The 26,772-nt window shown below is 41.4% G+C and overlaps 1 protein-coding gene and 1 pseudogene across 1 annotated transcript; both read left to right on the top strand.

Annotated features, from left to right (window-relative positions):
* Positions 1-583: 583 nt before the first annotated feature.
* LOC122740475 lies at positions 584-1,529 on the top strand. The gene is made up of 2 exons (XM_043982727.1): positions 584-1,007; positions 1,039-1,529. Exons 1-2 carry the CDS (start codon positions 584-586, stop codon positions 1,527-1,529), a joined length of 915 nt encoding a protein of 304 aa, XP_043838662.1.
* A 16,463-nt stretch (positions 1,530-17,992) lies between these two features.
* LOC122739370 lies at positions 17,993-26,420 on the top strand (annotated as a pseudogene).
* Positions 26,421-26,772: the final 352 nt, after the last annotated feature.

Here is a 26,772-nt window from a genome sequence, read left to right as displayed (position 1 = left end):
GCAGGTACCTGTGTTCAATAAACCTCGTGTTGTTTGCATCAGATTGGTGGTCTCGGCTCGGTCTTTGGGTCCCGGGGTCTCTCCTGAAGGAAGGGTCCAATCAGGATCTTTCATTTGGGGGCTCGTCCGGGATCGGAGACCCCCCACCCAAGGACCACCGACCCACTGTCCGGAGGTAAGCTGGCCAGCACACTGTTTGTAAATTGTGTCTGTTTCACTGTCTGCGCTCCCGTCTGGACTGGGGTCCGATCGGATTCATCTGTATCTGGCGAGGGCCAGAAGGAGCTGACGGGCTGGGACTTCTCCCTCGCAGCCCTGGAAGACGTTCCAGAGGCATCTGTACCTGGGTCCTCCGGGACATCTGGGCCCTCAGGTCGAGGGCCATTTAAAGGAGCTCGTTTTTTTGGAGCCCGACCCGTATCGGAGGGATACGTGGTTCTAATCGGAGAGAGAGAATCCGGACTCTCAAAAATCTCCGTCTGAACTTTTGTTTTCGGCTCTCCACCGCGCTGCGCGTCTATTTCTCTTGTGTCTGAGTCTCGTCCCTCTCTCTGTCCTAACCGCCTTCACTGTTCTTGCAAATATGGGACAAAAAGTGACCACTCCTCTGAGCCTGACTCTGGACCACTGGAGTGAAGTTCAGGTTTGGGCACATAATCAGTCAGTAGAAGTTAAGAGAAAGAAATGGGTTACTATCTGTTCCTCAGAGTGGCCCGCGTTTAATGTTGGATGGCCACGGGAGGGCACCTTTAACACTGATATTATTTCACAGGTAGAGGCCAAAGTCTTCAACCCTGGACCTCACGGACACCCCGACCAGGTCCCCTACATCGTGACCTGGCGGGCTCTGGCCTCAGACCCACCTCAGTGGGTCCAGCCTTTTATTCCCCCACCCAAATTCCGTTCTCCTCTCACTACCCCAAGTGCCCCACCCTACCAAGCACTATCCCTTCCCCTCCTCACCCCTACCTCTTCTTCCCTTTACCCTGCCCTTACCCCACTTCAGGATAGGGCTGTTCAAAAGCCTCCCAAGGCTACCCCCGTTTTTGCCCCCTGACGCAGCGTCCCCCCTCATTGACCTGTTGACAGAGGAGCCGCCACCGTATCCTGAGGCGGCACCGGCAGGACAGGAGGAGCCTGACTCTCCAATTTCCCCCATTGCAGGGAGGCTTAGGGACCGTCATGAGCTGCCGCTAAGTCAAACCTCCCAGGCCTTTCCCTTGAGAGAGGGCCCTAACGGCCGGCCACAATACTGGCCCTTCACTGCTTCCGACCTTTACAACTGGAAGCAACATAACCCTTCCTTCTCTAAGGATCCCGCTGTCCTAACTAACCTAATTGAGTCCATTTTAGTCACTCACCAGCCCACCTGGGATGACTGTCAGCAGCTTTTGCAGACCCTGTTGACCTCGGAAGAGAAGCAGAGAATGGAAGCCCGGAAGAATGTACCGGGCGAAGATGGGCGACCAACCCAATTGCCCAATGAGATAGAGGAGGCTTTTCCCTTGACTCGACCCCACTGGGATTAGGCTTAACTCCCTTTGAAATACTTTATGGGGCGCCACCCCCTGTCATAAACTTTCTTGATTCTGATATCTCCTCTTTTGCTGACCGTGCTACCCTACTAGCCCACCTCCAGGCGCTCCAGATTGTCCAGAAAGAAGTGTGGAAGCCACTGGCAGCGGCTTACCAGGAGCAGTTGAGACAACCTACTGTGCCACATCCGTTCCAGGTTGGCGACTCCGTCTGGGTTCGTAGGCACCAAGTCAAGAGCCTCGAGCCCCGGTGGAAGGGACCCTACACCGTCCTCCTGACCACCCCGACAGCGCTCAAGGTTGACGGTATTGCTGCTTGGATCCACGCCTCCCACGTGAAACCAGCCTCTTCAGACCTGGACGACCCAGCAGGACCTGACCCCAAAGAATGGAAAGTCCAACGCACTCCGAACCCACTAAAAATAAGACTTGTATCCTCTTCCTAATAATAGTGCTGTTAGGGGCCGGGGAGGGTTTCCCCCACCAGATAAGGCAACTTAAGTGGCAGGTGTTATCCCAAACCGGGGAAGTTGTCTGGGAAGTGGGCGGAACCCATGCCGTTGGCACTTGGTGGCCCGTCCTCACCCCAGACTTCTGCCAGCTAGCAGCAGGATTGGACACCTGGGACATACCGGGGGTTGATCTAGCCCGGCTGAACACCAGCCTTCATGGCACCCGGCGCAACAGATGACCGCCCCTGGATGCAGTAGCCCCACTGCTAGGTGCCGCCTAGGGCAGCAAGACTTTTACGTTTGCTCTAAAGATGGTAGGAACCGAGGCCTGGCGGAGCAATGCGGGGGCTACAACGAGTACTTCTGTGCCGCATGGGGCTGTGAGACCACCGGAGATGCTTACTGGGAACCCTCCTCCTCCTGGGACTTAATTGTTGTTAAAAGGAGCTACAAGCGGCCTGATGCCGAAGCTAACGCCTGCTATTGACCTCCGGGAAATACCCCCTTTACTCCCGGGTTATCCCTACCACTTAAGATTTCCTTTACTGACCATGGGAAAAAGAAAACTCCTGATCAATGGATCTCGGGCCTAACCTGGGGGCTCCGCTGGTATTCACCGGGGAAAGATAGAGGGGTCATTTTCAAGCTACAATTGCGGATAAGCGATCTTCCCCCTCTCCCAGTCGGCCCTAACCCAGTGCTCTCCAACCAGAGGGACCCTAGCCGCCCCCAGCCGAGGCCCCCCATACCGGTAACAGGCACCAGGGCCCCTATACTCTCTACGGCGGCCCCCTTGCCTCTGCCCTCCCCTTCGCCAATTCCGCTTGGAAGAACGGGGGATAGGCTCATGAACCTGGTGAAGGGGGCATATCAGGCCCTCAATTTCTCCAGCCCCGAGAGGGCGGAAAGCTGCTGGTTGTGTCTGAACCCTAGCCCCCCTTATTATGAGGGCCTTGCCCTCTCTACCAACTTCACTAACTCCACCACTCCTAGTGCTGCCTGCCTCACCCAGGGTCACGATTTAACTCTTTCACAGGTCTCAGGATCAGGGCTTTGCATAGGTAACCCCCCTCAGCACATTCGGGACGCCCTCTGCAACTCGACCATGCAAGTGGGGACTGGTTCCTTTTATCTAATCCCACCTAATGGGACCTTCTGGGCATGTAACACCGGCCTGGCCCCATGCATGTCTGCAACAGTACTGAATGCGAAGGCTGACTACTGTGTGCTAGTACAGCTGTGGCCCCGAATAACCTACCACTCAGATGAGCTGGTCCTAAGCTATCATGAAAGAAGTGGCCTCCACCGGGTCGCCCGGGGACCTGTCTCCCTAATCACTCTGGCCATGCTGCTGGGGGTGGGGGGCATTGCAGCTGGGGCAGGTACTGGAGCAACGGCTCTCATTAGAACAGACCAGTTTCTACTCCTGCATAATGCCATGAACGAGGACCTCAGGGCATTAGAGCAATCAGTGAGAGCCTTGAAAGAGTCCTTGACCTCGTTGTCGGAGGTAGTGCTGCAAAACAGGAGGGGGCTAGACTTGTTGTTTTTGAAGGAAGGTGGGCTATGCGCAGCTCTGAGGGAGGAATGCTGCTTCTACGCCGATCGGACGGGGGTGGTCACTGAAACATTGGACAGACTTAAGGAGAGGCTAGATAAACGTAAGAGGGACCTTGAATCGCAGCAGTCGTGGTATGAGGGTGTCTGGAAGCGATCCCCGTGGTTCACCACTCTTGTCTCATCCTTGGCTGGACCCCTTATACTTCTTTTCCTGATCTTAACCTTTGGACCCTGCATCATTAATAGGCTGACCCAATTCGTGAAAGATAGGATTTCTGTGGTTCAGGCTCTAGTGCTAGCACAACAATATCACGCCTTAAAGCAGCAAGAGGAATAACCTACAAAGTAAATGATTTTACTTTAGCCAAAAGAAAATGGGGGAGTGAAAAGACCCTTTTCCCCCGGCCCGCTCCCCAGTGGAAAAATACAGAGTACAAGAGATACTGATAAATAGGGTCACGAGGCTTGCGGTTAGGCCCGGTGTCAGGACTGAAGCCCACACCCAAACAGATGGCCTCACTTGATGAAGCCCACACCCAAACGGATGGCTTCATTTGGACGAGCCAATGAAAATCCTGTAACTATGCTTCTGCTTCTGTACACGGGCTTCTGCCTCACCAACCCCATAAAAAGGAATCGCACAGGAACCCCGGCGCGCCAGTTCCCCAAGCGGCCTGGTCTCCCGCAGGTACCTGTGTTCAATAAACCTCGTGTTGTTTGCATCAGATTGGTGGTCTCGGCTCGGTCTTTGGGTCCCGGGGTCTCTCCTGAAGGAAGGGTCCAATCAGGATCTTTCAATGGCACATTGAAAAGAACACTAGGGGCAGCTAGGTGGCACAATGGATAGAGCACCTGCCTTGGAGTCAGGAGTACCTGAGTTCAAATCCGGCCTCAGACACTTAACACTTACTAGCTGTGTGACCCTGGGCAAGTCACTTAACCCCCCAATTGCCTCATTAAAAAAGAAAAGAAAAGAAAAAAAAGAAAAGAAAAGAATACTAGATTTCAATTCCAGAAAACCATTTCCCTTTTCTGAGCCTCAATTTTCTCACCTATAAAATGAGGGAAATGAAATTAATTCCTAGATTTGGGATAAGAAGGGACTTTTAAGAGGTCATCTAGTTGAACTTTTGCATTTTAAGATGAGTAAACTGAGGTCAAGAGAAGCAATATGCCTAACATAATCCAGATGGGAAATGGCATAGCCAGTTTTTGACCTTTAGCTGTCTGGCTCCTAAGTGCAGCTCTCTTTCCACTGTTTTAAGCTCCCTAGCTCTAAATTTTAAGAGAAAAAGTAATCTGATATAGACTCTGACTGTAACCATGGCTTATGTCAAATGAAAATTTAAAAATTCAATCAGTTATCCAGATGTTCCTTAGGGGCTGCATTTTAATGTTGGGTTGTAGACAAGATAAGCATCTGACTGATTGGCTGATATTTAATATTTAAATTGAATGTTTAGATGCTAATGTCACCCATACAATGTGGTTGTAGAAAGATCAGGGCAAGTATTCCTTCCTTCTCCAAAACAAAAAACAATGAACACTAAAAACCTACTTGCCCCATCCATGACTCCTCAAACAGTAATCAGAGCTTCATTCTCTTGACCACTATATGCTTTATCCATTCTCCATATGCAAATGCTCCTTAATTCAACCCATCAGTCATTTGGCCTTGGTGTAGTAGGGGAAAGTAGTGCATTTGGAGTCAGAAGCTCTGGGTTGGAACACCATCCCTTAATCATTTAACTTGGACAAATCACTAAATTCTCTCTTAAACCTTCTTCATCTGGAAAATGGGGACAGTAATAATGCAGTACCTATCTCACATTGCCAATGTGCTATGCGCAAAAAGGCTATTGTGGGGGCAGCTAGGTGGTGCAGTGGATAAAGCACTGGCCCTGCATTCAGGAGGACCTGAGTTCAAATCTGGCCTCAGACACTTAACATTTACTAGCTGTGTGACCCTGGGCAAGTCACTTAACCCCAATTGTCTCACCAAACAAACAAACAAAAAAAGCCTGTTGTGGCCCTACAAGGCTATCTGCATTTATGTGTTACTACTAAACAATCTCTCCTCGACAGCAGCTTTGGTAGTAACACAGGCACCACTGCAAAGGAAATAGACCCACAGCAAAGGGAGGGCAGGGCTTCCGGAAGTCAAACTTTGCTGACTTCACAATTTTGTCCAGGACACAGTTGCCACAGGCCACATTTCTGCCTTCTGTAAGCTTAATGAGTAAGCCCTAAATTCCCTACAGAGGTGTTCTAGTTGCCTTGCCAACAGAATTTATACTTCACTCCCCATCCCACCTCTGCCACAAACTGGTGCTAGTTACAAACTACAAATGGTATCTCCCAATCTCTGTCTATCTGTTTCCTCAACTGTAAAATTAAGAGTAACAATAGCACCTCCCTCCCAGGGTTGTTATGAGGACCAAATGAGATAATCATAAAGTGCTTAGCACACTGTCTGGCACATACTAAGTTATATAAATGTTAGGTATTTTTAGATGAAATCAGTGTTATATAAAACACATTTTATATACATTTACATTTTATATACACTTGTATATTTCATATTCTATATGCCATTAATATGTTTCATCTACAATATATTTCCTTTTGTGTGCATACATAACTACTATTTACATAATATTTTAGATTTTCAAAGCATGTTATATGTATTACCTCATTTGATCCTTACAACAACTTTGCGAGATAGGTAGGTATAATATGGATATATTTATCCCTATTTTCCAGGTGAAGAAACTGAAGCCAAGCAAGGTTAAGTATTTTAGCCATATTGAAACAGTTAATAAATATCAGAGGCAGGATCCAAAGGAGGTTGCTCTGACTCCAAGTTCAAGGCTTTTTCCACTGTAGTACCCCAACTATATCTATAAACTTATTTTAATACTTTGATAATTGCATTTCAACATAATTGGTTTCCTTTGTAATCCTACATATTTTATTGTTTTTGTTTAAGAACATTATTCTGAGAAGAGATCCATCAGCCTACTAAAGAGGTCCATGACACACAAAAACGGTGACATGGGGTAACTAGGTGGCTCAGTGGATAAAGCACTAGCCCTGGATTCAGGGGGACCTGAGTTCAAATCTAGACTAAGACACTTGACACTTACTAGCTGTGTGACCCTGGGCAAGTCACTCAACCCTCATTGCTCGGAAGAAAAAAAAGGTGATGAACCCCTGATCTACAGGAATATATTTGAAATGCAAGTCAACCAGAATTGATTAAGCACATGCTCTGTGCCAGGCATTGTGCTAAGTACATAGTTGTTACTGGTCTCTAAGTACATAGTTGTTACTGGTTGTGATACTATTGATAGGAACACTTTGGAGTGTCTTGTCAATCCATGATCACAGGCTTCATCTGGGATAGAGTTAACCATTTATCAGACAGTCCGAGACATTACACTGCAAGGACAAAGACATTTCAAGATTTCGTTTCCTGAAAGAAAACAGATTTCCTAGCCAACCAGAAAACACTTGCCACTTGAACTGCAGCCTGCAATTAATCAGTCCTTTCCACTGTTAAGAATTTCAAGACTTGCCAGGATGAGATAGACCCAACTCTAATCAAAGCTCTGGGAAGTGCAATCTTAGCTCTTGAAAACACTTCAAACTGCCTTAAGTAAAGTTTGGCCAGTCGGGCCTTTAGAAGTGGAGGGGAAAGCTCTTGGCTGATAGGCAAAAGGGCTGTTTGACTTCTGGGCAACCAGAGCAAAACAGCACAAAGCTCTACTTCCCCCAGTCCGGCACCTGATCAATCTGGGTGGGATATCAGTGTTCCCCTGCGGAGCATTTCCAAATGGTAAAGAAACTCCTCAAGTACAGAAGGTGTTTCATTTCTCATATGGAAGGAATGCTAAATTATCTCTGACCCTATTAATGTATGAACAAGGGATAATCTCCATAGTAACCAAAGAACAGGGAAGGTTAGAATCATTCCAAATCATAAAAGCATTCTGTGTTTCAAATGCCTGCTCACCCACCTCCACCATCTTTACATTCTGGTAAGCTCCTATTTTATTTTATTTTGTTTTCTTTTCTTTTTTTAATTAACTAACAATTTTTTTTGCTCCATTCCACCCCATTTAAGAGAAAAGAGAAAAGAAAAAAGAAAAACAAAGCCATTTTAACAAGTTAAGCATAGTTAAACAAAACAAAATCCCCATGTTGGTCATATCCAAAAATGTACATCTAACTCTGCATCTTGAAACCATCAAGCTCTCAATCAAGAGGAAAGTGGTATAGTTCACCATCAGTCTTCTGAAATCATAGTTAGTCATTGCATTGATAGAGTATCAGTCTTTCAGACTTGTTTGTCTTTATAAAGTGGTTGTTATTGTATACATTGTTATCCTGGTTCTGCTGACCTCACTTTGTATCAGAACATACAAGTTTTCCCAGGTCTCTTTGAACCCATCCCTTTCATCATTGCTTTATGGTACAAGAGTATTCCATTACATATATATATATATATATATATATATATATATATATATATATTCCCATTTGTTCAACAAATTCCTAATTTATGGGAAGCCCCTTCCTTAATTTCTGGTTCTTCGTCATCACAAAATGAGCTGCTATAAATATTTTTATACTTTGGGGTATATGGGGTATGGGTCCTTTTCTTCTTTGATCTCTCTGGAACATATGACTTGTAATGGTGTTGCTGGCTTACTGTTTAGTGAATAGCCTTCTCTTTTAATGAAGGTCATCAGCTAACCAAATGATAAAGTTAATTATTTCTACCTGCTGAGGAAGCATAAATGCTTTCAGCACTCTCTAAATCTCTGTACCCTGAGACAAAGCCTGGATTATCTATTTGTGTTAAGGTTCTAATATTTTTATACTTTGAAAAATCAGTGCTGATACAAATCACAATCCTTTTATTTATGCATTTATAGGTTTCTATGGGGGAAAATCATCACCTTGTACACTGGTAATGACCTTTTACATACATAAGTTGGTTCTAGGAAAATAGAGTCTTAAGCCTTTCCAGCTTGTTAAGACCAGTAATTGTGGCATAACATTAAAGTCCAGATTTATCTGTATTCCACATTAAGGTATGGGAATATAGCCTTAATATAATGCTTGAAACTTAAAATAATTTAAATTTACAAAGTTTCTAGAGGTGTCTCTCATCTCTGGTTTTCTGCCTGCTTTTCCCATCTCCATAATTTTTCAGAATTATCAACAGTGGCTCTGAGGTCACATCTTCAATATCTGGAATGTAATTTCTCTGAACCTAGAGAACCAAACCCATTTTTTAAAGTTTATTATTTTTGTTTTTTAATTAAGTATTTTTTGTTTGGTTTGGTTTTGGAGCATTTTTATTAATAGGTGTCTCTCCCATTCCCCTCCCCTTGAAAAAAATTAAATGAATAAACCTAAAACATGAATCCTTCAATATATAGCTATATAATTCAGACAAATTCCCACATTAGCTGTGTCTGAAGAAGTTATGTATTTTTCTAAATTTTAAGTTCATCACCTCTTTGTCGGAGGTGAATATTGTGTTTTATCTTAATTCATTTGGACTCATAATTTATCATTGTGTTAAGCAGAGTTCTAAGTTGTTTTAAGTTGTTTTCCTCTATCATGTTGTTAACATTGTATAAACTGTTCTCCTTCTGCTCATTTCACTCTGCATCAGCGCATAGAAGTCTTCCTAGTTTCCTCTAAAACTGTTTCATTTCTTATGGCACAATAATATTCCACGATATTTTATTCCACAATTCATTGGGTTATTCTTCAATAAAACATCCGTTAGCTGCCTCTTTCTTTCTTTCTTTCTTTCTTTCTTTCTTTCTTTCTTTCTTTCTTTCTTTCTTTCTTTCTTTCTTTCTTTCTTTCTTTCTTTCTTTCTTTCTCCCTTTCTCTCTTTCTCCCTTTCTCTCTTTCTCCCTTCCTTCCCTCCTTCCTTCCTTCCTTCCTTCCTTCCTTCCTTCCTTCCTTCCTTCCTTCCTTCCTTCCTTCCTTCCTTCCTTCCTTCCTTCCTTCCTTCCTTCCTTTCTTTTGTTAGCATGAAAAGAACAGCTATAACTTTTACATGGTCAATGTGGGGATTTGTTTTGTTTAACTATGCACACTTGTTATAATGGCTTTGTTTTTCTTTTTTTCTCTCTTAAATTAGGGATGGGGTGGGAAGGAAAGAAAAAAAAATTGTTAGTTAATTTCTTTAGGGTATAGGCCTAGTAATTGAATAGTTGGGTCATAGAGTATACATAATTTGGATACATTCTAGGATACTTCCAAATTACTTTGCAGAATGGATGGACCAATTCACAGCTTTACCAGCTATGCACTGGTATGCCTGTTTTCCCGCAGCTCATGTAACATTTGTCATTTTCCCCTTTTCTTGAATGAGTTGAACTTGTTTGAAGCAGCCATGGACTCCTGTACTATATTTTCACCTATACCAAATTACCAATACCTTTTTATACATTAGGATTAGATTGGGCTTTTTCTACATCTATAAAGAAATAGCATTATCCTTTTCTAGTTCCATACTTTCTAGTTTAAAGCATATCCTTGCTAGAAAACACAGGAGCCACACAAAAGCAAAACAGTTCTGTAACACAGTTTGTCTCTATTTAAAAAAAAAAGTTGAAGAACCCAGGACATTAAAATCTTATACTTGAAATTATATCTACCACACTAAATATTGTTCCTAGGCCAGGAAACAGGATTAAAATCAACTAAAACATATTTGGAAGCAAAGTATATTCAGTTTTGTTAAGTATTATTATTACTAGTCTAAGAAAAAAATGACTGATTTCATTTTCAGGATCTTTAAAAAAAAAAAAACATTTGTTGTGAACCTGTCATTTCATCAGGGTAAGATAATTCTCATGTATAAATTCCAAGGAAAATCAACCCAGCAACTTTTGGTTATATTTTTGAATAGTTCCCTGGAGCAGTGAGCAGGTCATATGACTTACCTAAAGTAACACAGGCAATATGCAGCAAAGATAGGGCTTGAACTCTTGTCTTGAACTTGAACTTGAAGATTCGAATCCAGGTCTTCTTGACTCCAAAGCTGGTTTTATGTCTCAGTTATGATAGTCATGATAGACTTGTGAAATGTTATATGTAAAAGATTCTTATATATTACTAAAACCCTAGAGAGGTAGCTAGGTGGTAGAGTAGATAGAACACCAGCCCTGTAGTCAGGAAGATGGGAGTTCAAATCTAGTCTCAGACATTTACTAGCTGTGTGACCCTGGACAAATTGCTTAACCCTAATTGGGGAAAAACATACACACACACACACACACACACACACACACACACACACACACAAAACAAACAGACAGACAGACAGACATATAGACATAGCCTAGAGGGAGTGGGGACAAAATGGACAGTTAGGTGATGCAATAGATATGGTTTTGGGTTAAGAGACAGGAAAACCTAAGTTTAAATTCTGCTTAAGATAATTACTAGCTATGTGACCCTAGGTAAGTCACTTTAATGTCTCTCAAACTATTTTCTCATGTGTAATAAGAGGGAGAGGAGTTCTTGGACTCACCTCTAAGACCCCTTCCAACTTTGATGATCCATATTTGTTATAATCAGGACTTCATAACTAGCTTACCAGAAAAAAACAGGGGAAAGTTTTTCTACTTCTGATATTTTTCTTTAGTTTGAGGGAGGTTTTTTTTTTTAATTCATGGCAAAATGGAAACCTTTTCCAATCCAATGACTCTAAACCTAATAATTTCAAAGACCTAAAGATATATATCTGACTTGGAATTGGTGATGAAGTTTTGAGGGTTGTAGACATCTTAATTCATACAAAAGGTCTGACTCCCAGTAGATGACAAATTGAAATGAATGATAAATGATAACACATTTGTACATACAATCCTGCTCCATAAGCATTGCCCTTAATTTTGAGTAATAAATTCAGAGAAAATCAATAGCTAGTCATTGAAATAAAATGAATTATCTGTAGTCGTTTGAATATAAATCAGTGCTTACAACTGAAATTGAAATCCTACCAAACAGCAATTGCCTTTGAAGGCTGAAATCAAAAGTAGAGATGGGAGGAAGCTTATTTATTCTAGCAAAACCATTTTCTTTAGTGACAGATTAAATTCCTCTTGATCTCCTTGATCACCCATTTTATAGGTGGAAAAATTGAGGCTGCTTTCATTGGCATCAGGGACTAGAAATTAAAGGCATTTGATTCATCAATGCTACCACTTATAGTCTGGGAGAATTATTAAAGTATTTAGAGTTGAAATGACTTGACCAGGGTTATATAGTCAATATGTGTCAGAGGTGGCACATAGCACAGTACCTAGCACATACTAGGTGTTTAATAAATGTTTGTTGACTGACACAGTAAGCACTGAATAAATTCTGGGTTTTTTTATTATTTTAAGTCATATCACACTTAACACTGGTCCTGAGGGTCCTGAGGTTATGCCAAGGTATAAGGATTGGTAAGAATAACAATAAATAATGGCAGCTAGAATTTATATAGCATTTTATGGCTTGCAAAGGTCTTTACAAATATTATCCCATTTGGGAGAAGCTAGGTGGGACAGTAGATAAAGTACTGCCCTGGATTCAGAAGGACCTGAGTTCAAATCCAGCCTCAGACACTTGACAATTATTAGTTGTGTGATCCTGGGCAAGTCACTTAACCCTCATTGACCCACAAAAAAAAAGAGGGACAAGTTTCAAGATATCATGGAATGGATCTCAGACACCATATACTCTGACTTACTCATTTTATAGTTAAGAAGACTGATGCTCAGAGAAATTAAGAGATTTGTCCATGATAGTGAGTAATAATAGAATTTCTTCAGCAAACACTCTACAAATATTAATTCATTTGGTCCTCAGGACAATCCTTTGAGATAGGTACCATTACTATCATCCTCATTTTACAGATGACCTTAAGAGAGGTAGTTAAGTGACTTGACCAGGGTCACATAGCTAGTCAATGTCTGAGGCAAGATTCACACTCAGGTCTTGCTGACACCAAGTCCAACATTCAGAAGCAAGAGTCAGATAGTGAAGTTTTAATTCATGTGTTCTGACCCCAGAAAGCAATAGTCTCATCCCTGTACTACAGTCTTTGGTGGTCTCAGCTTTCTTCAATACTGGGATATTTGCACCTTCAAGATTTTATTAAATTGATATTAGGGGCCAGGTACTATACTAAGTTCTTTACAAGTATCTCATTTGATCCCCATGACAACCCTGGGAGAAAGATGTTATTGTTTTCCCCATTTTACAATTAAGGGAAGTAAAACAGACAGAGATTAAATGACTTCTCCAGGGTCAGACAGCTAGTAATTTTCTGAGACCAGATTTGAACTCAGATCTTCTTGACTTTGGGTCTATTCCTCTATCCTCTTGAAGTAGAATGTGCAAGAAGAATAATGTGAGGGGTGGCTAGGTGGTGCAGTGGATAAAACACCGGCCCTGGATTCAGGAGTACCTGAGTTCAAATCCGACCTCAGACGCTTGATACTTAATAGCTGTGTGACCCTGGGCAAGTCACTTAACCCCCGCCCCGCAAAAAAAAGAACAAAAATGTGAACTATCTGTAGACTATTTTATTGTAGCTGTTGTATGTTGTCCTATCCAGCAATAGGCTGCACATACTGCAGTCAGATAAGTCTTTGATTGGCATCAGGGTTATAGATCCCCTGCACATTCAGCTAAGTTTACTCTCCATCAGGCAAAGGATTGTTGGTGTGTTAGCCAATGAAGCCTGTCCTCATATTGTTGTTCTGGTTGCCTGGATAATTGGAGGGCTCAAGCAAATCAAGGTATCCATTTTCACAGTTTGAAATGCTTGTGGCAGAGAAGTCCAGCAGCCAGTTATTGAGGTTCTAAAAGGCAGGCCTGCCCATGTCACCCTCCTACTCAAACCCTAGCACTTTCCAATTATGTCCAGAATCAACTACAAACCTTCTATTTGGCATTTAAAACATTTTATAACTGGATCCTTCCTAGCTTTCCAGTCTTCTCACATTTTACTCCTCTCTATGAACTCTATGATCCATTAACAATGGCGTACATGTGCTATATAATGGTGATGGAATATTATTGTGCTGTAAGAAATGACAAGCAGGATCATTTCAGAAAGGCCTGGAAAGACTTGTATGAACTGATGTATAGTGAAGTGAGCAGAACCAAGAGAATGTTGTGCACAGAGACAGCAGAATTTATTGATGGAGAACAATACAATACATTGATCCAAAACGATCCCAAAGGACTATTGATGAAACATATTAACCACCTCCAAAGAAAGAACTGATATTGATGGAACACAGACAGAAGCATGCTATTTTTCCCTTTCTTTCATGTTTCTTTTCTTTTATTCAAGTTTTCTTGTACAAAATGACTTATATGGTAATGTTTTACAAAATTGTACATGTATAACCTATATCTGATTGCTTACCACCTCAAGGAGAAGAGAGGGGAGGGAGGGAAGGAGGGCTAAAAATTGTGACCCAAAACTGTAAATAAAAATATTTATTACTTTTAAAAAAGCAACAGCTTACTTCTTGTTCTTCCCACAGAGAATTTCATCTTCCATATCTTTGCCATGCCCAGAATTTCTCACATCCAAGTCTTGGTTTCTTTGTCTTCTTTCAAGATTCAGCTCAAAGCCCATCTTCTGTAGGTCTTTCCTGGTCTCCCCTACTGCTTGTACCTTCTCTCCAAGATTACCTTCCATTTATACTGTATATATTTTGCATGTGCCCATTTAGGAACATGATTGTGAGCTACTCATGTTTTCACTTTCTTTGTAACCCCAAGGCTCAACATAATGCCTTACACATGCTTAGGTGGACATAGTGTTCAGTACAGAGAGAAGGACCAGATATTAGATTCAGTTCTTATGTTCATAATTAGAATCTTGATAGTCAGCAAAGGGGAGGCCAGCCACAGGTTAATCAAAGTTCCTACAGTCCCTGAGGGCTGAGAAATTCATCAGTTTCCAGTCAGGTCAGATTATCAAGGTCAACAGGAGACAGCTAGACCCAGCACCAAAAGAGCTAAGTGTTCTTATATAGTCATCTAATCTTCTAACAACTGCTTAAAATTTTTTTAAAAAGCCCTAAGCCCAGAGACCTTGAAGTTTTCTATATACCTACTAAACACACACAAAGGAAATTCTTTCCAGGCAGAAGCAGCCTTACAAAGAATCCTCTCATATAGGCTTTTACCACATTTTAGGAACAAAATAGAGAGAGAGAGAGAGAGAGAGAGAGAGATAGAGAGAGAGAGAGAGAGAGAGAGAGAGAGAGAAAGAAACTCAAATAGTATTGTTACTGAACCTAGAATAGATTGCATGAAGCACAGTAAAAGATTAGCTTCTGTTATCTTATTTTTTATTACTATCAAGAACATGAATCTACCATCTCCTGAGGATGTACATAATGGATATTTGTCTCTATCAGGGGTACTTATGGGTTGGGTTGTTTTGGGTTTTTGGGGGGGAGGGTACTTTGTTTTTTATCATGGAGCCCTATGAGTAAAATTTGGTAAAGTCTATGGATCCTTTCAAGATAATGTTTGTAAATAAATAAAATATATAGAATATCAAAAGAATCCATATATATTTATATTTATATATATTTAATATAATTATATTGAAATACACATATCAAAATAATTGACAAAAAATAAAGTCATATTCCCTGGAACATGTTTCCCTTACTCTTTTTTTTTTTTTTTGCAGGGCAATGAGGGTTAAGTGACTTGCCCAGGGTCACACACCTGGTAAGTGTCAAGTGTCTGAGGCCAGATTTGAACTCAGGTCCTCCTGAATCCAGGGCCGATGCTTTATCCACTGTGTCACCTAGCTGCCCCTTCCCTTACTCTTGATTCCCTTTGGTATTGAGGCTCTAAGGAAGTGGCACTTGACCCAACAAACATTTATTATGCAACTGTTTGGTGCCGAGCACTGTACAGAGACAAAAATGAAGCATAGTTGTCCACATTTTGTCTCCTCATTAGAATGTAAGCTCATGGAGAACAGAGACTGTCTTATTTAACTATGCATCCCCAGAACTTACTGCAGTTCTTAACTTACTGTAAGCACTTATTAATTTATTCCTTCACCAATTGTCCTCAAGGAATTTACATTCTACTAGGCAGGCACTGAAACATATAAAGGGATAGGCAAAATACATGGTCATTTGAGGAAGAAGAGATCACTAACTCCTGAAGAACTGAGGAAGAGCTTACTCAAGAAAGCAGGCACCTAATGCTAAGACTAGAAGCAATCAGGCTTCTGCCCAAAGAGCATTGCCATAGAGATTCAAGCCTGAAAATGGCTGAATACACTCTGTCTCCAAATTTACCAGCTTGGTGATTTTTTTTTCTAAACTTGCAGGAAGAAACTGGAAGAGATTGCATCTTGTACAACATAAGGGGAAGAAGGGAGGCAGGCGGGGTAGAGCAGATATGTCTAATATGTCTAATCTTTGGTTGCTGACTTCCTGAGTCTATCCTACTCCCCCATGCCATTTTCCTCCAGAACTCTTTCCCCCCTACTTTCATCAGCATCTGATTACATGAAATGTTTTCCTTTGTATTAATGATCTTCCTTCCTGAAATGTTTTTAATGTTCTTTTTAGTGTCCTCACCCTTTAATCTATCTACTTTTATTATATCAGAAATAAATTATGGATTGTAAAATTTAGGATGAAAAAGGACCTCAGAAATCATCTAGTGCAACTCACTTATATTACAGAGGAGGGAACAGGTCCAGAGAGATTATGGAACTTACCTAAAATCATAAGAATGTAGAAAAGCTAAGATGTGAACCCAGACCCTCTGACTCCAGATCTCCTTGATATTTCTGTGAATGTAAATGCAAAGGATACAGATAGGAATATGCTGATGCCAGGCTCACAATTGCTAGATTTTTTAATGTGATCATTTGTGTTTCAGATATTGACAAATGCCTAGACTTAAGAAAGTAATAAACTTTTGATAATGCAGATTTAACTTGAAAGTGTGTCATGTATACATTTGCAGCAGAGGATGGAGGAAGACAGTTGTTAAAGATTTACCAGCACATCATTGAAGAGGAGGTAATTACAAGAAACATTTGGGACAATTGCATCAAAGTTTATAATCTATCTAGGGAGACAAAATATCCAGTAAGTAATAAAAATAACTAAAAATTCAAGGGAGGATATGATAAAGGACTACTAAATGAGTCCAATATACAAGGACAAGAGGAGATTCAAAGAGGAAATGATCATTTCCAATTAGTCAAAGAAGGCCTAAGGAGAGTTTACATAAAAAGAAAAAAATGGATACAAAAGATATGGTAGAATGAAAATAGTCAGGGCTAGTGAAAAATGAATTATATACTTTGGGAGATAGTGAGGAAAACATCAAAAGAATTTCCAGCCTGAGTGCCTAGGAAAATGATGATAACTTTTAAAGAAATAGGGAGTCCCCGAAAAGAAATGAGAAAAATGCATTTCCCTTCCTTCTTTGACAAGGTGTGGGATGATAAGTATGCAATATTGTATATTCCATCAGACTCTGTTGATGGGTTGGCTAGTTTTTTTGAGATGTTTTCTTCCTGCTTTTTCCCTCTTTTACAAGGAATGTCTAATTAAGTAGGGGAGGGAGAGAAATATATTCAGAAATAAGGGTAATATAAAAACAAAGATATAAGTAAAAATGTAAAAAAGAAAATAAAGGAAGTGAAAATAGAGAGCTAGTTTTGAAGTGAAGATGTTGAGGTCAATTTTAAACATGCTGAGTTTGAAGTGACAAGATCTTTAAGTGGGGATAGCCAATAGATAGCTGGAGAAACACTCCTGGAATTCAAAAGGGAGGTCAGAACTACAGGTGTCTATTTGGAAATCATTTGTATAGAGAAGACAGCTGAAGTCATCTATAAGTGAATGAGATATTCAAATACAAAAGGGTATATATAGCAAAAAACAATGGGTCAAGAACTAAACCTTGAGGACTATGGATAGTTAAAGGGAAGAAGGATGAATAACTGAATAAAATGGACAGAAAAGAAGAAAGGTTGGAGAACTAAGATAATGTAGTGAGGTAAAAAAAAGAAACTCAAGGAGGAAAGAATTATAAGCTAGAGACAGGGTAACAAATACACCTAAGAGTCTTTGGTCTGAAAGAGACCTCCATTGACCATCCTTTTATTAATAACCTGCCAGCCTATTAATAAAATAGTAAATTACCCAGAAACTAGGTCTCATGTTTTTTAATTGTCACACTTATGGTAAACCACAAAGAGAGCAAAGTCGTTCCACTGCAGATTCTTAACAAGGAGCTTAATTGGGCTCACATGGAGAATTTCTTCACAAGAAGAATTTTCTGTTAGGATTCTGGCTGTGATCTGATTCATACTTTTTTTAATGAGGAAGTTAATTTTATCTGGCCATGTCAACACCAGAGGATAATGCTGATGAATTACATCATGGAGACCCAGGAATAAGAGACTTGGAGAAGTGGAGAGAATTGGTACTGGATGCTCAGTACTGGGTGCCTAAACTGCAGGAATACTTGTATGTGACCTCTCCCCAGCACTTAAAACAAATGAAAATCCTGACACTGAAATCCCAGGCAAAACATCCTTGGGAGAGACAGGCATTGGAGAAACTTCTTCAGTTATTGAGAGCCAGGACTCAGAATAAATATAAAAGAAATGCTGTGTGACAGTGAAGGAGAGACAAGAGTGGGCACAGTTGGGGCAGCTAGATGGTGCAGTGGATAAAGCACTGGCCCTGAATTCAGGAGGACCTAAGTTCAAATCCGGCCTCAGACACTTAACACTTACTAGCTGTGTGACCCTGGGCAAGTCACTTAACCCCAATTGCCTCACCAAAAAAAAAATTTTTTTTTTAAAAAAGAGTGGGCACAGTCAGCATTGAAGGAACTGAGGGAGATCCAGGCAAAAGCTTCCAAGAGGAGATTGTGAGGAAGAAAGAAGAGGAGCTGAGGTTGGCCATGGAGATCCTACCCAAATACTGGCTCCTCTCTGAGAAACCCCTAATGGAAGTCAAAGAAAACACGAAGAGAGACGTCAGTCTCATGGAGGACACACTCTCCCAGAGGGAGAATGTTCTTGATAGGGAGCTCCTCAAAAATCCTTGCAGGGGATTTACCAAACCAACTACCCTGAGGTTCTTTTGGAGGAGAGAAGAACTGCTCAGCCTCCCAGAGAACTTCTTCCTGCCCGGCCCAGAACAGGGAACAAGAATGGAAACAAAGGAGTTTTTGTCTTCTCATGAAGAGTCCATGTTCACCCAAAGCATGGAGAAATCGGGCATCAGTGTTAGTTTCTTGGAGGTCGGAGATTTAATCTAGAGAGCAGCACCAATGACATCAGATCTTTCTATTCTAAAGAGGTCCGTAAGTCATGCTCTGAGTACACTTACAGCCATACCACCAAGGTCAGCTATATCCCACTAGCCTCCTGCCACTTTGCATGGGATCGGCTCTACCTTGCCAAGTCAGTCCTGCAAGAGTTAAAGCAACTGGAAGAACTTCCAAGCCTCTCAAGTGGTTCAGAATCCCTTCAAATACTGAGGCATAGATGTAAGGCATTTTTCCAAAGACTTGGCTCTCATGTGAACCATGGCCCATTGCACTTGGGAGGAGTATTCTGGCAGAAAGTTATAGCGAGGGCTTCGGGCCAAAGGAGCTGCATGACGTGAAGCGACAAGCCTCAGAGGCATTCAATGTGTGCATTTGAGGCAGCTACAGTGGTTTTGGGGTGACAGCTGCAGCCATGGTAAAGGCATCAAACTCTCTGTCCCCAATAGATTTTCACAATACAAGCTCCACTACTTTGCAAGCAAGATTCCAAATGTGTGTATACCAAACAGGAGCCCCCCCCCCCTCCAGAGGTGGATTCTCTCCCACAGTGGAAAGCTGGTCTTGTGGCCAGTAACCAGACCTGGTGTGTCATTGACCGAGGTCATCCCCTAGTGCCTGTTTGGGGCATAATTCTGTCTAACCATAGACAAGATTTTCAGGAGCCTCTTCAAGTGACTCGATGCCTTACAAACACTTACACAACCCTGATTGGCTGATATACACAGACCCAACATGGAGAGGTGTTACTGAGTACAGTGGGGAATACCAGGGCTTTTGTAGAAGAAGTGAAAACCTAGGAAAATCATTGAGCCTCAGGAGAAACTGATGAAATTGATGGACTTCATGCAAAAGCTGTGTGAGAAAAGTAGGTACTAGAACACCTGGATTAATTTCTGTCTGAAACCCTGACTCTACAGCAGTTCTTCATGGGCATTGTCAATTTTTGCAAGGACTTTCCAGTTCATGAAACTAAAATCATGAAATGCCAGTTATGTAGACTTTGGCATCCTCATGTCTATCAAGTGAAAGACTTTGCACAGGGTCAAACAATTATGCAGTGGGCTTTCCACTCGGCAAAACAGCAACAAAACATGTGTGTCACGGAGTTTGTTGATTTCATTCAGTTCTGAGAAAAGGCAAAGAATGACCTTGAAATAAATCACAACTCAGGGTTCTTAGGAAAGATGGAAGAAGCTCAAAGAAAGGCTACTTATAAATTCAGTTCATCCCTCAGCTCCTTTCTGAAGGTCTTGAAGCAGACAGAGGTGGCAGGCACACGCCTACTGCGACTTTCCATTGCAGCTGGTGCAGGGTAGAGGGAGGAAAACCAAACCTTCCTCTGTCTCCTAGGATGTGAAGAATTAAATTTCCTGTTAAATGAAAGAAGCCCATAAAACATACCCGTACCTTAATAAATAATGTGGCTATAGGGCTCAAGCATTCCTACTGTTCACAGGGCTCACAGTAACTCCCGGACCTACTGCAGTGTCTGCAGAAGAAAAGAAGCAATGTTTGGAGCTTATGCAATCTCATATGGGACAATCGGGGTCCAAAGAAGTACTTCATGTCTTCTTGAAACCCAGGGCTCATTATGATTGGGGAACTCTGGAGAAAGACCTGCATTTTCTTATCAGTGGAGAGAAGCTACAGGGAAATATATATATACACACATACATATATGTGTATGTTTGTGTATATACACATGTGTGCATGTATATATACATGTATGTGTATGTATGTATACACACACACATACACACATACATGGACCAGGTGAAAAAAGAACTGGTAAGTATCTCTCGGAGAAAGAAAAAGACACATGAACCTGAATCAAGTACCACCAAACGGCATGAAGGGATATAAAAAAAGTTCCAACTTTTTAGACATAGCCAAGAAGCTTGGTCTTAAGCATAACTATCCAAGAAGATGGGCCGAGCAGATTTCCTTCTGATTCACAAGGCCACTGTGCATGACACTCAGCCAGACACAAACAACTGGCATTTTATTTCCCGAAGAAGTGATTGATGCTGGATCACTGAGATACTTGGTCTGTAAAGATGATGGCGACACAGTGGCTAGTGGGACACCGACTCTGACAAATCTTGAGGATGATACTTCAGATCCTTATGATGATTTGTTTGATGATAGTGACACCCCCTCTCTCCTCTTGTCCACAGGCCAGCCCCACATCCACCCACTGGACACTCAGATGGTGATTTTTCACTGTGCAGATGATTTCATGAGACAATATATTTCAAACAAACTTTCTATTTGTCTACTTGCTCTTCCCCTTATTATGTTCAATCCCTATACTGCTGTAATAGAATCCCTACTCTGGTCTCTCAACCAAATCAAGAGAAGCTAGAGACAGGTAGAGAAATCGGAGGGAGAAGGTTCAGACATTAATTTCAATAACCAGTCTATCTCCCAGGCACCCATCCCTATTGTGTCCTTTATAAGAGTTGTGCATTCTTCCAAATCTCATACCTTGAACTCTTTGCTGAGTAAGCAAAAACATGATGCTTTTTCCCCCCACCATCATGGCCAAGGCAGCAGCAAATCCTACCTCTTGATGGAAAGTGTAGTAGAAATCTCCTGGTTCTTTCCAGGAGGGAGAGATGCAGACAGATTTGAAAGCTGTGCTGCATTCACCAATCTCTGTGGAGATGCCAAAGATTATGAGCCACAGCTCAGATTTCTGCAGGAAATTGCTTCAATCCCAATAATCCTTGTGTCTGCTTCTGATAAATGAGGCCTCATTTCTATTCCTGATCCCAACCCTCACTTTTCTGGCCAGAATCATTGCTCACAGTCTTGTCTTTGTTATCAAATAAACCAAAGGTTTTGGTGACTTCCACAGTCCTGGTCCATTTTGGTGCTCCTCTAACTTTTATCATATGGAATTTTCTTGACTGCCAAAAAAAAAAAAAAAAAAAGAACCCAAAGGCAGCATCCTGAAGATGTCTGAGGTGAAAGTCCTCATCTGGTATTGGTGGAGAGCCTCAAGGAATAAAAGCCTTATCTTCAGCTTTACAAATACCCAGATCATGGCCATTATCAAACTTGAGACAATATGTAACAACTGGATTGCGAATCTAAGAAGTAACATGTTGGGTTTGCAGAACCAACTGACCAATCAGATTTAGAATGGGGAAATTCAGGATCTCCCAAGTAGTTCTACTGAAGATAATGTTGCAGAAAAATGTGAAGCCATCAGGCAATAGTTTCAAATTTATTTTGATGAAGGCAAGAGAATGAAATCCTGATCCAATGGAAGGCAAACTTTGAGAACAGAAATCTTAAAGAGGTACTTGCTTCAGAAAGTATTAGAAAATCCAATGGTTTCCTTAGTTCAAGAAAAAGTCAAGATAAACTGGATAAAAAGAAATCAGAATATGAAAAAGAGTTGTTGTTAAGAAGCAAACATGTTGGCTGGGCAGCTAGGTGGCCCAGTGGATAAAGTACCAGCCTTGGATTCAGGAGGATCTGAGTTCAAATCCGGCCTTAGACACTTGATACTTACTAGCTGTGTGACCCTAGGCAAGTCACTTAACCCTCATTGCCCCGCAAAAACAAAACAAAACAAAAAACTTAAAAGAAGCAAAGATGTGGCTCTGTCATTAATGGGTAAAGTGAAGAAGAGCTGACAGAGACATTCAGTCTACTTTGGACAAGTGGGTATGTGAAGTATCCTCAAATTCTCCTCCTGCGGAAGATCCAAATATTGATCTAGATTTGATAAATGTCTTTCTGGACCATTTTAAACAGGAGTGTAATGTGGTAAGCAAACTTCTAGATCATTCCAGAAGGAAAATATTTTCCATTGATTATGAAAAACATGTCACGATGAAGATGAAATACAAGATTTACATATCCTCCATAACAGAGAGTAATAAGACCATAATCCAAACTACCCAAAACATTATCTCATTGATTACCAATACTATTGAATCTAAATTGAGAATGGGAAGGGAATATAAATTATTTCCATGAAATTCTGAGATTGATAGACAATAACAATGATTCTGCATCCCATGAGGCACAGTATACATTTACAAATGAATAGAAAATAGATTTGTCTTTATGTTTATGCCACAGAGCAGCAGCTAATTTTAGGGATATACACATAGTATTCAAGATAGCACATGATCCTGTCATATCTAGAAAACAAGAGAGAAGATTTCTTTATAATTTCCTGCCAGTGTACAACCTCTATCATGGCATTTATTGACTTCCTGTGGAGCAAGCTCACTGCTTTCCCACCTATAGCCATCTGGAAAAAGATAGCCCTTGACCTCACTGGGGAGATTAGGACCAATTGTCTCACCTTCCATAGAAAATGATCCAACCTGAAAAAATACATTCTCGTCTCTCTAAGGAAGAAAACTATGAGAATTATTGGGAATACATTCACACTCCAAAACATTTTTAAGAATTACATTGAGGGGCGGCTAGGTGGCACAGTGGATAGAGCACCAGCCCTGGATTCAGGAGTATCTGAGTTCAAATCCAGCCTCAGACACTTGACACTTACTAGACATGTGACCCTGGGCAAGTCACTTAACCCCCATTGCCCCGCAAAAAAAAAAAAAAAAGAATTACATTGAGAAAGAGATGCAAGTATATTATATAAGTAGAGGAAATGAGAAATTAAAGAATTATTTAAGTGATAGTTTGGATTTTAACTCAGGTCCTCCCGAATCCAGGGCTGGTGCTCTATCCACTGCGCCACCTGGCTGCCCCAAATGTTTCTTTTTTTTTTTTTTTTACAGGGAAATAAGGGTTAAGTGACTTGCCCTGAATCTATTTTCTAGGTCAGTTGTTTTTCTGATGAGATATTTCACATTGCCTTCTATTTTTTCATTCTTTTGGTTTTGCTTTATTGTTTCTTGATTTCTCATAAAGTCATTAACTTCTATTTGCTCAATCCTCATTTTGAAGGAGTTATTTTCTTCAGTGAACTTTTGTACCACCTTTTACATTTGGCCAATTCAGCTTTTCAAGGCATTCTTTCCCATGTTGAATTTTTGTACCTCTTTTATCACATGGCCTGGTCTGTTTTTTAAGGTGTTAGTTTCTTCAGTATTTTTTGTGTCTCCTTTTCCAAGATGTTGACTTTTTCCCATGATTTTCTTGCATCACTCTTATTTCTCCATTTTTTCCTCTATGTCTCTTATTTAATTTTCAAAGTCCTTTTGGAGCCCTTCTATGGCCTGAGACCAATTCATCTTTTTTCTTCATGTAGCTTTGAATGTAGGAACTTTGACTTCATTATCTTCATCTGAGGGTGTATTTTGATCTTGTCACTTTCTATGGTAAAAACTTTTTGTTTGCACATTTTCCCAGCCTATTTCTTGACTTTTAACACTTTGTTAAAGTGGGGCACTGCTTCCAGGGTACAGGATGGACTGTCCCAAGCTTCAGGAGATTTGTGCAACTGTTTTCAAGATACTTCTAGGGATTTGTAAGTTTTCAGTTCTTCCAAGGTGGTATGATTTAAGGAGAGGTATGTTTACTACTCTCCTGGCCTGTGGTCTAATCTGCAAGCAACCACAAGCCTGATTTTCTGCTCTGGTACTGTGAGAAGGGCATCTGCTCTACTGTGGCCACAAGATATGGTGTACTAGTACTCCTCTCAGAACTGGGACAGTCACCCAAGACTGCAACCTGGGTCTGAGTATGGGCAAAACAACAAAGTCCTGCCTCAATGCTAGCAAAAAGACCCCCTGTAATCTTCTTCTGGACAATTTTTTGACCCCTTACTCTCTGTGGGCTGAGTTCCAGAAGCAGTTTCTGCTACTACTGATTCAGTAGCTTCCAAGGTATGCTCCTGGTTTGCTGGGGCTGGGTCTGTGCTTGGTTCGGCCTGCACTGGGCTGCGCTCCACTGTCACCCCTGTGCAACAGATGTTCTAAGTTGTCTTTGACTGGAAAATTATTTCACCTCGTCATTTTGTGGGTTCTGCTGCTCCAGGAATTATCTTATGGCATTATTTGTAGGTATTTGGAGGGGTGTTGGGGAGAGCTCAGGCAAGTCACTGCCTTTCCTCTGCCATCTTGGCTCTACCCCACCTCCCCAAGGAGGATAGAATCCAGACTGCCAGTGGTTTAAGAGTGAGGGAATAGAGATGGGCAAAGGCATAAATGCCTCTTTCAGGAAGTTCAACAATGAAAATAAAGAGATAAATAGAATAGCTTTTTAAATTATTTTTATTGGTGATACATAATTATATCTTATACATATATCAAACATAGATATAATATATACAGATACATATATGACATATCTAAATTAATAATGTAGAAAATTTACATTATATATCTAGATATATTCTTTTTTTTCAGGGCAATGAGAGTTAAGTGACTTGCCCAGGATCACAGCTAGTAAGTGTCAAGTGTCTGAGGCTGGATTTGAACTCAGATCCTCCTGAATCCAGGGCTGGTGCTTTATCCACTGTGCCACCTAGCTGCCCCGATATATTCTAATAGAGTAGCCTTTAAAAGGGGGTTCAACAAGGAAAGAAGAGAGAGAAATAGACTAGCCTTAAAAAGAAAAAAAAGGTTGGGGTTTAGATTTTTTGTTTTTTTACCAAATAGGAAAGACTTGTGAAAACTTCAATTTAACAAACAAGCACATTAAGCAAATGCCTAACAAGTTCAAGGCACTATACTTGAAGGAAGAACAGAAGGAGTCTAGGAAGGGACAGAGATATAGAGGATAAGACTAGAGAGGAGAAAATTGAAAATGCATGAGAAAAGACAAAGACTTCCTATTGGGTGGGTCGGGGGTAGCAATAAACTCTGGAGTTTCAGAGCTAGTGGCAAGAAAGCACCCAGGTGTACATAAGGATGTGGGGGCTATTTATAGATAGCTATAGGTATCGCAACTAACAAAGCCAATTAAAGACCATACTCCCAGTGGCTAGGGATTTGTCTCCTACCTCTGAACTTCAAGGTTAGTCAGGGGGCAGCTACTACTCTCAACCACTAATATTAATGATTACAGATTATAGCACCCCTTCTCCTGCCTCCTTTCCTATGTACTGGCTCATCCTTTAGCTTTTTTTTAATCAATAGAGTAGGTTAGTTTTCCTTTCCTGCTTTCGCAATTCCTAGGTTTCTCCTGGGTCCTTTGACGAGTGACCCTTTCTAGACCTTGGTTTCCCCCTATGTAAAATAAGGGCGTTAGACTAGATGGCCTCTAAAATCCCTTCCAGGCTCTAGATCTAGATATGTCCCTATAATCCTTCTACCCTGGCTTGGCTGATAGCTGACAAATATGTTATGTGTACGTTTGCTCACCAGGTGGCAACAGAATCCAAGATGGACTCACAGCCCATGATGCTACCACCTGACACCAGCTAACTCCACAGCATGGAGTCTGGAAGCGGGATGTGGAAGCCAAATTCCCGGGGAGCTCTTTTTGGGCCACAGGCTTGGATCACTCAAGATATGGACTTCCTCCAGGTTCAGAAACTCAGATCACGTGAAGGAGTGTCCAGGGAAATGAAAATGCTAGCAGCCAAGAGCTTTTACTTCCCCACTCTTCTCCCAGAGCTGGGAAACTAAAACCCAGGGCCACGACTTGACTGACCAGGCCCCTCCCTATGGCTAAGAACTAGAGATAGTGTCCAGGAAGAAAACACCAGAGAAGCAAAGGGTTTTCAGCCCAGTTCCTAGAAAAGGAATAAGCCTTTACAACAACCAAAACTCTCCATGCAGTTCAGGAAACGGTGAACCTGGCTCTCCCCAAATCAGAGGGAAATACACACACACACACACACACACACACACACACACACACACACACACACACACACACACACACACACACACGATGGT

The sequence above is a fragment of the Dromiciops gliroides genome, chromosome 2, assembly GCF_019393635.1.
Source record: "Dromiciops gliroides isolate mDroGli1 chromosome 2, mDroGli1.pri, whole genome shotgun sequence".
Classification (NCBI taxonomy): Eukaryota; Metazoa; Chordata; class Mammalia; order Microbiotheria; family Microbiotheriidae; genus Dromiciops; species Dromiciops gliroides.
Note: the sequence above shows the minus strand (reverse complement) of the source record. Positions and strands in the feature narration are given on the sequence as shown.

What these genes read in the sequence shown, in the direction of transcription:
- LOC122740475 (XM_043982727.1), top strand. Translation starts at nt 584, where the DNA reads ATGGGACAAAAAGTGACCACTCCTCTGAGCCTGACTCTGGACCACTGG. An exon ending in TGCCCTTACCCCACTTCAGG is followed by an intron (nt 1,008 to 1,038) that starts ATAGGGCTGTTC and finishes TCCCAAGGCTAC; the next exon opens with CCCCGTTTTTGCCCCCTGAC.